This window comes from Ursus arctos, unplaced genomic scaffold (assembly GCF_023065955.2).
Source record: "Ursus arctos isolate Adak ecotype North America unplaced genomic scaffold, UrsArc2.0 scaffold_7, whole genome shotgun sequence".
Lineage (NCBI taxonomy): Eukaryota > Metazoa > Chordata > Mammalia > Carnivora > Ursidae > Ursus > Ursus arctos.
Window position 1 is genome coordinate 34359914 of NW_026623089.1, and position 15746 is coordinate 34375659.

The 15746-nt window shown below is 40.9% G+C and overlaps 1 protein-coding gene across 6 annotated transcripts in view; it reads right to left on the bottom strand.

Annotated features, from left to right (window-relative positions):
* HECTD2 (HECT domain E3 ubiquitin protein ligase 2) overlaps positions 1–15224 on the bottom strand; it is a 74616-nt gene extending 59392 nt beyond the window's left edge. For 4 of the 6 annotated variants that reach the window (XR_008958052.1, XM_026481644.4, XM_057308702.1 and 1 more), the window contains exon 1: positions 15015–15224. Coding sequence is in view for 4 of the 6 variants with exons in the window: in XM_026481644.4 (XP_026337429.1) it covers positions 15015–15152 (138 nt within the window). In the remaining 2 variants the exon portion in view is untranslated. Of the gene's footprint in view, positions 1–3110; positions 3260–9905; positions 10025–10203; positions 10365–15014 lie in introns of those variants that run through there. The other 2 variants (XM_057308703.1, XM_057308704.1) reach the window with 2 other exon arrangements.
* Between the last annotated feature and the right edge of the window lie 522 nt (positions 15225–15746).

Consider the following 15746-nt stretch of genomic DNA (forward strand, 5'->3'; position numbering starts at 1 on the left):
TGGAAGGAGAAAGGGAAAAATCACTGAGGACCTCTAAGCAGGGAGTGATATGATCATATCCGTTTCTTAGCAAAATTACTCGGTCAGCAGTGTAGAGAAGAGGCTAGAGAGAGTAAAACTAGAAGCTAAACCAGGCCTCAGAGGACCTTTATATCAGAGGAAATAAAGTCTAAACCAAGACGACAATAGGAATAGGGAATGAAGAGTCATGGAAGGCTGGGCCAAAACAATGGCAAAATTTAAGAGCTACTTCAGTTCCAAATGTGAAGCATAATGAGAATCATAGAACCCTTCCATAAATTACAAAATAAATAACATAAAATGCTTTATTTCAAAGTTGAGGAGAACATGCACATTTTGACACCTCACTATAAACAAGGGGGTATATGATTTAAGAGTATGTAAAATTCTAGCCTGGGTTAGAAATCATGAATTTGCTTTCTGAGTGACGACCGGAAAAGGAATCAATGCTCACTAGGCAAAAACGTGTTTCTCATGCCAAAATAATGGATTTTTTCCTAACTGACAGGGTTATCATTATGCCACTATTACGTAGCAATTGTTGTGCAAAACTAAATATAAGGCCAGAACTGTGGGAAATACAGGCATACCTCCTCCTATTGCTCTTTATAACATTTCTCAGATACGGCATTTTTACAAATTGAAGGTTTGTAGAAACCCTGAATCAAGAAGTCTATCAGCACCACTTTTACAAAGCATTTGCTTACTTTGTGTCTCTGTGTCACATTTTGATAATTCATGCAGTATTTCAAACGTTTTCATCATTATTATTATGGTGATCCATAAGCAATGATCTTTGATGCTACTATTATAATTGTTTTGGGGCACCATGAATCACACCCATTTAAGATGGCAAACTTAATTGATAAATGTGTGTGTTCTGAATGCTTCAGGGACTGGCTATTGTCCCATCTACTTCCTTCTCCATGGGCCTCCCATTCTCTGAGACACAACAATATTATTCAATTAGGCCAACTAATAACCCTACAATGGCCTCTAAGTATTCAAGTGAAAGCAAGAGTTGCATATCTCTCACTTTATTTCAAAAGCTAGAAGTGATTCAGCTTAAGGAAGAAGATACACTGATATATGAAATAAACTGAAAACTAGGCCTCTTGCACCAAACAGCCAAGTTGTGAATACAAAGGAAAAGTTCTTGAAGGAAATTAAAAGTGCTACTCCAGTGAACACACAAATGATAAGAAAACAAAACAGCCTTACTGCTGATATAGAGAAAGTTTGAGTGGTCTGGATAGAGGATCAAACCAGCCGCAACATTTCCTTAAGCCAAAACCTAATCCAGAGCAAGACCTTAACTCTCTGCAATTCTATGAAGGCCGGGAGAAGTGAGGAAGCCGCAGAAAAGTTGGAAGCCAGCAGAAGTTGCTTCATGAGGTTTAAAGAAAGAAGCCAGGTCCATAACACAAAAGTGCAAGGGAAGCAGCAAATGCTGATACAGAAGCTGTAGCAAGTTACCCAGAAGATTTAGCTAAGTTAATTCATGAAGGCAGCTGCACTAAACAACAGGTTTTTCAGTGTCATTTCAGATGAAATAGCCTTCGACTGGAAGAAGAGTCATCTAAAACTTTCATAGAAAGGAGAAGTAAATACTTGGTTTCAAAAGACAGGCTGATTTCCTTTCTAGGGGCTAATGTAGCTGGTGATTCTGAGTTGAGGCCAATGTTGTTGACCATTCCGAAAATTCTAGGGCCCTTAAAAATTATGCTAGATCTACTCTGTGTTCTATAAATGGAATAATAAAGCCTGGGTGACAGCACATCTGTTTACAACATGGTTTACTGAGTATTTTAAGCCCACTATGGAGACCTACTGCTCAGAAAAAAGATGCCTTTCAAAATATTACTGCTCATTGACAATGCACCTGGTCACCCGGGAACTCTGATGGAGATGTACAATGAACTGAATGTTGTCTTCATGCCTGCTAACACAAAAACCATCATGCAGCTTATGGATCAAGGAGTCATTTTGATTTCTAAGTCATATTTAAAAAATACATTTCATGAGGCTGTAGCTGCCCTAGATAGGAATTCCTCCGATGGATCTGGGCAAAGTCAAATGAAAACTTCTGGAAAGGATTCACCATGCTAGATGCCATTAAGAACATCTGTGACTCATGCGAAGAGGTCAAAATAGCAATATTCACAGGAGTTTGGAAGAAGTGGATTCCAACCCTCATGGATGACTTTAAGGGGTTCAAGACTTCTGTGGAGGAAGTAACTGCTAATGTGGTGGAAACAGCAAGAGAACTAGAATTATAAGTGGAGCCTAGGATGTGCCTGGACTGCTGCAATCACATGGTGAAACTTTAACAGATGAGGCATTGCTGCTTATGGATGAGCCAAGCACGTGGTTTCTTGAGATGGAATCTAGTCCTGGTAGACTGTTGAAATGTCAAGGGTGGATGCAGATAAGAACATCAATTTAGCTGATAAAACAGAGGCAGGGTTTTAGATGATTGACTTAATTTGGAAAGAAGCTCTAAACTGCTATCAAACAACATCACATGCTGCAGAGAAATCATTTGTGAAAGGAAGAGTCAATTGATGCAGCCAACGTCATTGTTTTATTTTAATAAACTGCCATAGCCACCCCAACTTTCATCAGCCACCACCCCGATCAGTCAGCAGCCATCAACATCAAGGCCAGACCCTCTACCAGCAAAAAAATTATGACTCACTGAATGCTTCAATGGTGGTCAGCATTTTTTTTAGCAATAAAGTATTTTTAAATTAAGGTATGTACATTGTTTTTTAAATATTACGCTTTTAGACACTTAATAAGCTACAGTAGAGTGTCAACATAATTTTATATGCAGTGGGAAATTTAAAAAAGTTTGATTTGACTCGCTTTATTGTGATATATGCTTTATGCCAGTGGTCTGGAATTAAACCTGCAGTATCTCTGAGGCACGTATGATATGAGCTGACAAAGCAGATAAAGTATCAATGGCCAAGGAGATATGAAATCCAAGAAAAGGTGATGTGTTAAAAATGAAGGGAAGATCAAGTTTCAAGGAAAGATATGGTCAGTTAAACAATGGAGAGTGATTAGGTCTAAAATGCACCTACTAGAGGGGCGCCTGGGTAGCTCAGCCATTAAGCGTCTGCCTTCGGCTCAGGTCATGATGCCAGGGTCCTGGGATTGAGCCTCACATCAGGCTCCCTGCTCCGCTGGGAGCCTGCTTCTCCCTCTGACACTCCCCTTGTGTTCCCTCTCTCGCTGTCTCTCTCTGTCAAATAAATAAATAAAATCTTTAAAAATAAAATAAAATAAAATGCACCTACTAGATGAACAACTGTGAAATCCTGGGGACACTGGAGACAACAGATTCAGGGGAATGGTGGTGGCAGAAACTATATGAACTGGACTTGTGAATGAGTGGAAAGTTAGGAAGTGGAGGCAATGAGCAGCAATTGCTATGTCCAGAAGCTTTACAGAAGGGGAGAAAGGCCAGTGGCTGGAAGGGTACAAAGGTTTGAGGGAAGATACACTGAGCATGTTTCATGGCTGCCAAATCCAATGTTTGCCTCTGTGGTCCCAGAGCATTACTGCTATTCTCTGTGCAGGAATGGCCACAGATGGGAGCAGAGATAGGCACTCAACCAAAGGGTAGCCATCTGTAGCCTGAGTGGCTACACATTAGGTGGCCTGGCATAAAGGGCACTGATTCTTCCTAGTACATAATCAGAAGGAGATCTTTCCAGATTTTAGATGAAGGAATATGGAAAAGAGTGCCAGCCAAGAGTGAGAGAACAGCAGAGGCACAGAGAGTGGCCAGTCTCTGTTCCAGTTTGCTTTCTGGTTCTGATCTATGTGTATGTATCATTCCAATAAATCCCCCTTTTTCCTAAGGGAGGCATATATGGCCCGGCTTTCTGTTCCTTGCAATCAAAAAAACTTAAATGACATGGAAAAAATCCTTGGTCTACTAAGTCTCTTGTTTTAAGATGGCTATGTTCTTGATACTTTATACTTGAAATGACATGAAAACAAATCATGGACAATTTCAGAGGCTGACAGTACACTACAGATTAATAAAAGCAAACTCACAAAATGGCCGTTGTCCCACACTAGCTTGTACAAGAGAAATCTTACACATAATCTAATCTTTTTACAAGAAAAAGCAGGGCAGCATGTTGTGCCATGGTAAACTAAAACTTAGAGAATCAACTCAAGAAGCTATTGGGTATTGACATCAAACATCAGACTAAATTAAAGGTTAGAGAACATTTCTTTATAAGTCTTCTAAGAACTGAATCTACAACAATTATTACATTTGGTTTCCTGAGGAGTTTTGGAAATGCAATCTAGGAGTCCTACAGAAGGAGAACACTAAGGATGAAGTCCTGGAATGTGGCCAGCCTACAAGCAGTGGGCTGGATGTGTTGAAGAATAGAGTAGCAGGATACCAAACCAGCTGTTACAGATTGAAGATAAGCACAAAGAGGGAACATGAAGGAAAAAAACACCAAGAATTCATTGAGGAAAAAAACTCAAAATATTTAAACCTGGCATAATAAATAATAGACCTAACTCTAGGCAGAAGCTACCACGGGTTCAATAAACAGCAAAAAAAAAAAAAAAAAAAATGTATGAAGTAATTACATAATTAATCAAAGATCATATTTCACAAGTACCTAATATGGACCTCAATGATCTCTTTGACTATTTATAATCACAAATAATTTCAAAAAATATAAATAAATAGAGTATCTGCTCTGCTATTGTTAACATATAATATTGTCGGGGCGCCTGGGTAGCGCAGTCGTTAAGCGTCTGCCTTTGGCTCAGGGCGTGATTCCGGCGTTCCGGGATCGAGTCCCACATCAGGCTCCTCCTCTGGGAGCCTGCTTCTTCCTCTCCCGCTCCCCCTGCTTGTGTTCCCTCTCTCGCTGTCTGTCTCTCTGTCACATAAATAAATAAAAAAATCTTAAAAAAAAAAAAATTAACATATAATATTGTCAACCTAAGTAATTACATAATTAATCAAAGATCATATTTCACAAGCACCTAATATGGACCTCAATGGTCTCTTTGACTATTAATAATCACAAATAATTTCAAAAAATATAAATAAATAGAGTATCTGCTCTGCTATTGTTAACATATAATATTGTCAACCTAATTTTAAATTTTTATACAAATTCCTGTTTTTAACCTTTACTGAGGAACAAACTACACCTGAGTTAAATTTCTGATTTCTTTATCATATTTTTCATCAGGTGTTAATAAGAAGGATATTTGTGGTTTTCCATGATACCTTTTGTACTGAACACCAAGTTCTATCATATTCAAGATTCTGGTAAAATTTTCCTTGTTCAGCCTCTATTCCCCAAAAGCTGCTGTAGAAGATAAAACATTTCTGTTCACATTCTAAACCAATCACTGATAAAAGAATAATATGCTGGCTCTGTTCCATCATGAAACACCTTTTAAAGCCATAATATCTCACTACCTTAGGGTCTTTGAATTAAAATATTTTAAACTGAATTTCTATATCTACAAAATTCATCATTCATAACATATTTTAAACATATTTAACTAGTTTTGGTAACCAGCTGGGAAATGCTTGCATTTTAAACTACATCAAGTGAAAATTAATATTACATTCTAGCTATTTGGGTCAACTGGCAGAAGTTGTACTTACTGAAGGGACAAACAATACAAATGGACTCTGCATAGAGCTCTGTGAAGCGGTCAGCTCTGGATGCAAAGCTGTCACAGGGATCAGGACATGCTAAATTGTGTCCAGTATCTTCTATTTGAGAGGTACATAATGTATTTTATTTTATTTTTTTAAAGATTTTATTTATTTATTTGACAGAGAGAGAGACAGCCAGTGAGAGAGGGAACACAAACAGGGGGACTGGGAGAGGAAGAAGCAGGCTCCCAGCAGAGCAGGGAGCCTGATGTGGGGCTTGATCCCAGGACCCTGGGATCATGCCCTGAGCCAAAGGCAGACACTTAACGACTAAGCCACCCAGGCACCCCTACATAATGTGTTTTAGAAAATGCTCCATACAATAAATAGTGATTGGGTATTCTAAAATGTTCAATATAACACTTGGTTAGTTGGAAAATACACTTTTGTAGAATAGCTGTCATCAATAATGCCAAATAAAAAGCAAACAAGGAAATTCAACATATGTTGTAGTAGTGGTTCTCAAACTTTCTAGTCTCGGAATCCCTTTACACTCTTAAAAATTATTGCATGTATTAATTCCTTTTAAGATAACAATAAACCCATGTATGGAAAATATATTTTCTCAAACAGCAACAAAAAATCTTAGTGAGAAGAGTGGCATTTACATTTTGCAAATCTATTTTTTAACATCTGGTTTCACAGAAGACAGCTGGATTCTTCTATCTGCTTCTGTGTTCAATTTGTTGCAATACTAAGTCATGTACCCTTTAGAAAACTACACTCTACACTCAGGAGAATGAGTGGAAATAAGACAAGACAAATAATATCTTAGTATCATAAAAGTAGTTTCGACCTCATGGACGTCTATAAGGATGTAGAAGATAACACTCTGAGGACTGCTACAAGAGGAATAAACAATAATTAAAACTAAGAATGGATTTAAGAAATCTTGGGAGGACAAGAAGATATCACAGATCTGCACTAATATGGCCATTTGCTAAAGGGGGCTATGAAGGACTTGAAATGTGCTAATCCAAACAGATACCTAGTAAGTGTAAAATACACAATTTTCAAAGACGTAGTATGAAAAAGAAGTAAAGTAGTTCAGTTCAGCTCAATCAATTAATTTGATTAAATACTGAAATGGTAAATTTCTGGATATGTTGGGCTAAGTAAAATATATTATTATAAGTAACTTTACCTCTTTATTTTTATTTGTTTTGATGTGGCTATTAGAAAATTTTAAATTACATATGTGATTTGCATTATATTTCTCCTGGACAGAGCTGCTCTAGACAGATGAAAACATTTTCCTAAACTAGATCCAATACAGCATACAATCTTAGGGAAAAGAACAGAATTTTTTTTTTTAAGATTTTATTTATTTATTTGACAGAGAGAGACAGCCAGCAAGAGAGGGAACACAAGCAGGGGGAGTGGGAGAGAAAGAAGCAGGCTCATAGCGGAAGAGCCTGATGTGGGGCTCGATCCCATAACGCCGGGATCATGCCCTGAGCCGAAGGCAGACGCTTAACTGCTGTGCCACCCAGGTGCCCCAAGAACAGAATTATTATTCTGATTCAGAATATCCCTACATCATTTTTGGAAGAAGGGATTTGCTGGATAGGTAGTGGATTTAAATATGGTTTAAAATACACTACAGACAAAGAATAAAAGATATCTGAATGAATAAAAACTGAGTTTCTTACTTTGGTAATTTCTGATAGATATCTGTATCTATATATCTATACATCTATACATAGCAATCTATATTTTGAGCCATACCTCACTGAAATATATTTTTCATATTCAAAGATAAATATTTCAGCAACAGGTTAAGTGCTCCTAATATAATGCATAATGCATGTATCATTCAGTATCAATGAGCCCAAAAACTACCTATAATGCATAGAAAAACCACTTTACAAAGAGTGAGTGGCTTCCTGTGGTATTAAACAAAGGCTACTGTGTCAAAAGACAGGTGAACAAATGTACATTTATATGTTTTAAGTTAAAATAAAAAACATTTAAAGATAGTCTGCTTTACCAACTTTTTATAGAAACTGACCTAAATTACCAGGTAGGGGCATATCAGAGGAGAGGCCTCAAATGTGTTTAGTCTACAAAGCAGACTATTTAAAGCCCTGTTACTGGGTAAAAATACTTTGTTTTTCTTTTTTGTATGTTTTTTCACAGTTCCCTATTAGGATGCTGGGTTATAAAATCAGAAGTGCTAACTTTGCTGGACAGCCTTACATTAAGATGTGAAAAGTTAGCTACTTCAAGGCGTGAACTTCCCTCCCAAACTAAATAGCATCAGTCCAAGTGGAATTGCTTTCCTGAAGTGATATAAACCACCTCTTTCAAAGGAGACTAGGAAATAAGGATATGGATTCTGAAACAAAATTCTGACACCAAAAAAGTCACAATGCAATTAATATTATAAATAACTGAAAATTAACCCTACTCAATATAAAAGAAATGTTAGTCCTGAAACAGAAAATTCAGTGTTCACTCATCAGGAAGGCAAGGTGGCATGGGAGATTTTATTCACTTATTTTACAACAGAGGAAAAGAAAAAAATTGCATCAATAGATTATTGTTATACAGTAAAATACTACTTTTAAAATGTATGATTTGATGCGATCACAATTCCTCAACCAATTTGCTATTCTTTAATAAAAACGTGTGCATAAAAACCAAGTTAATTTGAAATTAGAGCTTTCTTTAATGACTAGACTCACACTTCAGATAGACTTTTCAATAGTAAAATTTCAATAATTTCTATTTTTAAAAGGCATATTCGTCTACTACAATCATTCCCCAAAACTTGTTTTTTGACTGCTTACCAAAATGTCACTAAGTTACAAATATCAACTTAGGAACAACTAATTCTTCATATAAGGCTTAGCAGTCTAACATTTTTGCAATGCCAGAAGGAATCCTTCACGCATAGAGTAAACTCATACTAGAAACAGAACAAAACAAAACAAAAACAGGAGAAAAAAGCAGGGAAATCAAAGCTTCCCAGAGCTTTCTCAGCTCCACCCATTTCCTCACTTGTCTTCTGTTGATCTTTCTCTACTCTCTCTTCCTCAACTCAAACTAAAAATAAGCAAGCTAATTTCCAAACACTATGCCAAAATAACCTGCTACTCTGGCAACACTAGCTGTACCCCTTTTTGAAGCTCTTTCTTTTCCTCTTCAAAAAGAAATCCATATGAACCCTGGCATACACCAACCCTGAAGAGTTCAGAGAATGCATAATATCCTTTAATTCAGTGTGTGTGTTGTGTGTGTGTGTGCGTGTGTATACGCACGCGCCCGTGCTCACACACTCGTGCAGATGGGCACACGCACATGGTAGGAAAAGAGAAGGAAGATGGGGTGGTACAGGACTGGAGGTTTGATACAGAAGGTTATGAAGGAAAGTACCAAAGCCACAGGACAGAATTAGAAAGGGCGGGCTGGCTTACAAAAAGCTACCCAGCTACAGATGTTGGTTTGCAAATAACAACAACAACAATAATATCATCATCCAACATTTACTGAGTGCTCACTTTGTCAAAGCTCTTTCCTAAATGCTTTATGTGTATTATTTTTGTCTTCTCACTTACCCTATGAGGACGTTTCAGTATTACATAGGGCACTTTTCAAGGTTCCCTGGTTCACAACTTACAATGTGTTGGCTGTAATTTTTCTCCAATTGTTACATATAGTCAAATTACTTACGTCCTAATATGCTGAATTAGTTATGAATGAGAGAAGAAGTAGGCAACAACATAATGGCTGTGCAGTTAAAAAAAAAAATTGACAAACAGACTTTACAACCCACTCAAAATTAGAGACACCCTGGATATATATTTATATAGCTTTCGCCCTCCTTTTTATGTCTTAAGACTCTCAGATTATTTTTCTTTAATGAGATTGCTTTATTTTACATAGAAAATTCATTCATTCATTCATACCATCATTAAAGCTGACACTATCAGATATCCTAGAACACATTTTCTCTTCCATAATAGTTCTATCTCTGGTTAACAAAATTTTGAACAAACTTGTCACTAGACCACAACCTCTTTTCAAAAAGAACAAATATTGCTATAGGTGTAGGTTCTTCGAGCCACATTGCCCTGACCATAGATACAGTATGTGGAAAAGCATGGGTTTCTGAGTCAGAAAAGTCTCAATTTTAAACCAAGTTCTGCTACTTACTCACCATTTTACCCTTCAGCAAGGAACTGGTAACCTCTCTGACTCTGATTCCTTTTCTGTGAAATGAGAATACCTTCCTCACCATCATAGTGGTTGTTGGGATTGGTTTTGGTTGCAACCTGACTAAACAAGAGATACAGGGAAGATGCTTAGCAAAGAGTAGGTACTCAAATACTAGCTATGATTTATATTACTTATATATATTAAGCATACATATATGATGTATTTTTTATAAGATCTGTGGTTTATTAAACTGCTTACAACACCTTTGGCACCATAGCCTTCACTCTCACCCGTCTCACCTCTTGTTTAGAACATAATGGACAGGGGCGCCTGAATGGCGCAGTCGTTAAGCGTCTGCCTTCGGCTCAGGGCGTGATCCCGGCGTTCTGGGATCGAGCCCCACATCAGACTCCTCTGCTGGGAGCCTGCTTCTTCCTCTCCTACTCCCCCTGCTTGTGTTCCCTCTCTCGCTGGCTGTCTCTGTCAAATAAATAAATAAAATCTTAAAAAAAAAAAAAAAAGAAGAACATAATGGACAAAGGGCATAAGAGTCTCCATGTATAAGATTGTTCCGAACACCTAGATGGGCAGGGTTTATATGAGCTCACACACACGTATGTTTATTTGGAATGCTATTGCCTGGATTGCCTTTTGATATAAACATTTTTCTCTGAGATAACTTGTCTGGAAACTGCAGAATCCTTTTCTGTATCAATCTTCCTTCTTTTCCATTCTGTTGTCTAGTAAGGTTCCACGTCATGTGGGTTCTTCCATCCCTTCCAGTTATCACATGGCCACCAACTGAGTGGATGCACCTGTTTATCTCAGGTACCAACTTCAAAGCTCCTTCTTTGCACTCTTCCTCCTCCCCCTCCAGGCTAACTACCGCTAATCACTACCATGGATTTCATTATGTCGTTCCTCTATTTAAGCAACTCCAGTGGCTTCCCACTAACCACAGGAGGAAAAAAAAATGCCCATACTTCTGTGCCTAGTGATCTGGCTCCAGCCCCCAGGCAATCTTACTTACCTCCCACAAGTTCCCAGCACGCTTCCATTGGGCTCACTGTATTACTCCCTAATGCTTTTCCTTTAGCCTTGTTCATGTTGTTTTCCACACTGGATTACTTATACCACTTTCTTTTGCCCATCCAAATCCTATCATCCTTCAATGGCCAGCTGGCTTAAATAATTACCTTTACTTCAAGGCCTTTCTTCACAGTTCTGCACACATTGATTTCCTTTCTCTGGTCTCCTATAGCGCAAATTGTTTCTATGGCTCATTGTGACTTACACACATTGCTTTGCTTTGTTATGTTTCCATGTGTTAGCCTTGCCTCCTCTGAGGCAGGAATTTTTTTTAAGCCATGTTTTGTGTTTTCTGTAGCATCTAGCCCAAAGCTAAACATAATAGATGTTTAATAACTGGTAGTTTCATTTTGGCTACTGGCTTCACCAAGCCCATTTATACACACCTGACACAATGTATATGAACTTCTCATTCTTGCTACTGACTTCCTATCAAATCCTCTCCACAAACTTTATGCTTTCCCTCAAAACCTTCCCCACGCCTTCCATCTACTTGACAAGTCTTCTAGCCTTCAGTGAGGGCAAACTTCCCTTTGAAATCCTAAACTGTTTTCCTCCATTTCCCTTCACCTCCCTGATTTCATTAAATCTAGCTCTGGCTTGAACCCATTTCATTCCTTGCTATCCTATCCTGTGGAGAACTCCTCCCTCTTCCTGTTCACCTGATTTAAATGTTGAAGTCGACAGTCAAACTCATCCTCACTTGTCACTATTATTTTTTTTTTTAAGAATTTACTTATTTGGTTTGAGAGAGAGACAGCACGAGTGCTTGTGAGAGCCCGGGGAGAGAGAGGGAGACAGAGAATCTCAAGCTGACTCCACGCTGAGCGTAGAGCCCCATGCAGGGTTTGATCTCACAACCCTGAGATCATGACCTGAGCCGAAACCAAGAGTCAGACACTTAACCGACTGAGCCACCCAGGTGCCCCGCCACTATTATTTCTGCTCTTCCTCTGACCATTTTCTTCTTTCCTACTCACCATTTTTTTTTCTAACTTCTGTATTATATCAACAACTAATTTACAATATTCTCCTCCACTCCAATTCGTCAACCTCAGTAAATTCAATGTTCACACCACTACCCCTTTGTATCCATGTCCTGCTTCCAATTCCTCAGTCTCCTCAACTCTGTGGACTTGCATCACCTGTACACAGCAGCAAGGCCAAACCATGCGCCCTGATGGTTTTCTCGGGTCTCTGTCCTGAGCCTCTTGAGCATCTATAACTAGGACCACTTTAACCACCATTTCTCTCAGTTCCCCCACCACCCTTGGTCTCTGCTGTGCCTCACTGATTTAATACATATCTTTCACCAGTCCATTTCAAATGCTGCTCCACAAACTAAGTAGACTTGAACAAATGTAGTTAAAATACAGATTTCATGGAGCTCTTAATTTAGTACATAAAGCGCAAATTTTCAATCTTAGCTACACCTGAGAATTTAAAAGAAGTCTGAGCCCCATCTGCAGAAATTGATTTAACTGGTTTGCAATTAAAACTGAACAATGATGGCTCTAAACGTTCCCCAGGTGATTCTACTGTGCATCAAAGTTTGAAAACTGGTGCTCTGAGGTGAGATCTGGGAATCAGGATTTTAATCTTCTACCAGGGAAACTGTGGTCAGTCACGTTTGAGACCACTGTGGTAGGCACTTTCTGGCTAGAACGGACTTCCTTTACACTTAGGTGGTCTTAGGATCAATCACTTTAGGGCTGCTTTTTCCAGTATCCTCAATCCCACACCTGCACATTTCCTTATATTTCCAGGCTATAGTCCCAACTCTTCGAGCTTACTTAGGGTCATCATAACCTGGCCTTCTATTTATTCTAGGGAGCTGTCACTTTAAATTATTTCCAAACTCCCATAAAAATGTAATAGAATGATTTTTGGAAAAAGCCAATAATGTAGGGTTACATTGAGTCATAAACTCAGTCTACATAGAACTATTCACCTGGGGCAAAAAGAATCACTAAAGTGGCCCAAAGAAAAAGTTATTGATGGCAATCAGGTTCCAAGCAAACCTCCAGAAGCTTCATCTAATCCACGATGGAGGCTGAAAAACAACCAAACGGGCCACAAACTGTCTTTCCCTGTCCCTCCAAACCAAGGCCTTCCCCACCTGCTTGTGAACTCAGACATCATCCCAGCTCTCCTGCCCTCTGGAGGACCAAACACATATTTTATTCAATTTTCTTTAATTCAAGGTTTCAAAAAACTTATCGAACTCTATTCTTGTTTGGTAGTAAAAGTCCATAATATTTTATTCACACTTTTGAAATCCTATAAGCTATTAAAACTGAAAGGTTTTTATAACTCATATGGTGACAAAACATGTACCTGACCTGAACTCTGACAATCCAACCTGATCTGAACTGATATGAAGCTATTTATACTTAGGTCTGACTTTACCTCTCTTAGTGTGAACACACATACATTTCACTGCAGAGCTACTGACTGACATGCTTGATTAAGAAGAACTGGCCAGTACCTCACTGTGGATATTATATATGACATACGTAACGAATTGCCTTTCTAAAATCTGAAAAACTCTGGATTCCAAAACTCTGAACGCCAACGGTTTCAGGAAACAATCTCTAGACCTGGTCCCCTAGTATATCAATTTCTCCCCAAATATGTTTTGCGGAGGGTGCTCACTTGAGGACCTAAACCCATTCATATAACTGTTTCTTAGAAGCATGTGCATTCGTTGTTTTAAACAACTGATTTAGGAATGAATTTTCAAAACACTGTCTTTTTGCAAGTTAAGAACGTCCTGGATAAACTCTGAAAGCCTAGGGTACCAACACAGGAACTGGGTCTGCAAGCAGTTGGGTGACAAATTCCTTCAAACCATTTCCCAAAGTGATCCCTAACTGCACACAACTCCAATTTACCATTCAATTGTAGCTATATTTTAATATGTATGTCATTTTATTACTGTCCATACTTTGCTGCACTGATTTAATGATCAGAGCTTGTTCTAACAATTTCCTGTTATCACAGTCCCTAGACATTTTTTAAAAACCTACAGAATCAAAACATTATTCCTAACACTTTAAAGAGTGAGCTATTTTAGTAACTTCTTAGTCATTTAAGAGGGAGGTTTTAAGAAATGAATTGCAAGTAGGAATAAAGAAAATGTATCATGTTCTCTAAACTTTTACTATTTTGTCAAGCACAAATGCATGACAAGTCATGGCCTTTAAATGTACCAAAGCAAACTTTCAAAAAGTATTTAAATGTTATGTCAAATAAAAATCTCAAAAATCAGAGATTAATTTGTGTGTGTGTGCTCCAAAGTAATCAGAGTCATAACCACCAGTAAAAACAGGGAAGGGGGGCTGTCCCATTACATCATCTGGCAATATGTAGTTGGAAGCCTTAGAGCGCTCTCCAAATAATCCTTAAGAAAATCCAGCTGGGAAATCATCCCTGTCAAGCTTAGATAACTTGAGTTTAAATAAAAGGTTAAAGAAGCCTCTCCACCTTACGTCACATGTCTGTACCATATGAAAAATAAAACCATCACCGAGGCATCTACCTCCCACTATCCTGACAGCAACGGAAAGGTCACAATTAAGTGGAACTCGCCGCACAGCCTGTTCAATCCCAGGGGGGAAGGGAAAGAAAATCGAAGAGAAGGGGTTAAATCTCCGCGCCCCAAAGGCAGGCAGGCACCTCCGTGGAAAACCCACTCCGCCCTGCCTGACACCTTGCCCTCACCCAACAGATGATAACGTCGACTCCAAGATGCTGGTCATTTCCTTAGAGAAAGTGGGCCCCCCAAACCAGACAATAACCTAGAATGGGCAGCGGACGCGGCCACCCTAACATTTCCCGACTGTGGAAGGTGCAGCTCGAGAAGTGTTCGCGGCTGTCCACGAGGCACACTCCACTGCAGCCCGGGGAAGGACGGCCTGGCCGCATCTCCGCTGGGGGCCCCGGGGGTCGCCGGGCGCCCCCTGCCTTCCCTCCCGCCGCCCGCCGTCGGGGCGCCCCGCTGCCCCCGCCCGGCACTTACCGCAGCAGCTCCGGCGCCCGCCGACACGATGGGCGGCAGCTTCTCGCGCTCAGGCTCCTTCCCTTTCCTCTCGTCCGGCGCTGCCGCTGCCACCTCCGGCGGCGCGGCGGGCGAGGGCACCCGATCCGCTTCACTCATGTCGGGCCGGGCGGCGGGAGCGCGACGCGGCGGCGGCGGCGGCGGCCGGGCTGCTGCTGGGGCTGGCGCTGCTGCCGCCGCGGCCGCGAGAGGGCTCTGGGCCGCCGCTTCCAACCGCCGCCGCCGCGCCGCCCCCGCCGGCGCCCGCGCCCGCGCCCGCGCTCGGCCCCGCGCGCGAGCCCGGATGCTCCGCCCTGCCGTCGCCCCCGCACGCGCCCGGCCCGCGGCTGCCGCTCTCCGCGGCCCCCGCCCGCCTCTTGCCTCGGCCTCCCCCGCCCCGCCCCGGGCTCGAGGGTGGCGGGTCGGGATGCCAGCCGCTGCCAGCCTTGTCGCCCCCGAGGTCTGGGAGCGGAGGCGCCGCGGCCGACGCCGGGCGGCCATGTTTGGCGACTGTCGCCAGACGCGGCGAGAAGGGGTCTGCACGAGAGGGTCTGGGCTGAGGGGATAAGACGAGGCCTGCGGAGGGTCGCGGCGGTAGTGAGAGCGCCCGAATGGCGCTGGATGGGGCGGGGCGGGCGCGGCAACATCCCCCGCACGGACGGCCCGGGCCTGGGGCGTCCAGACCCGTGGGACTGGGCTGGTGGCCTTTTCCCC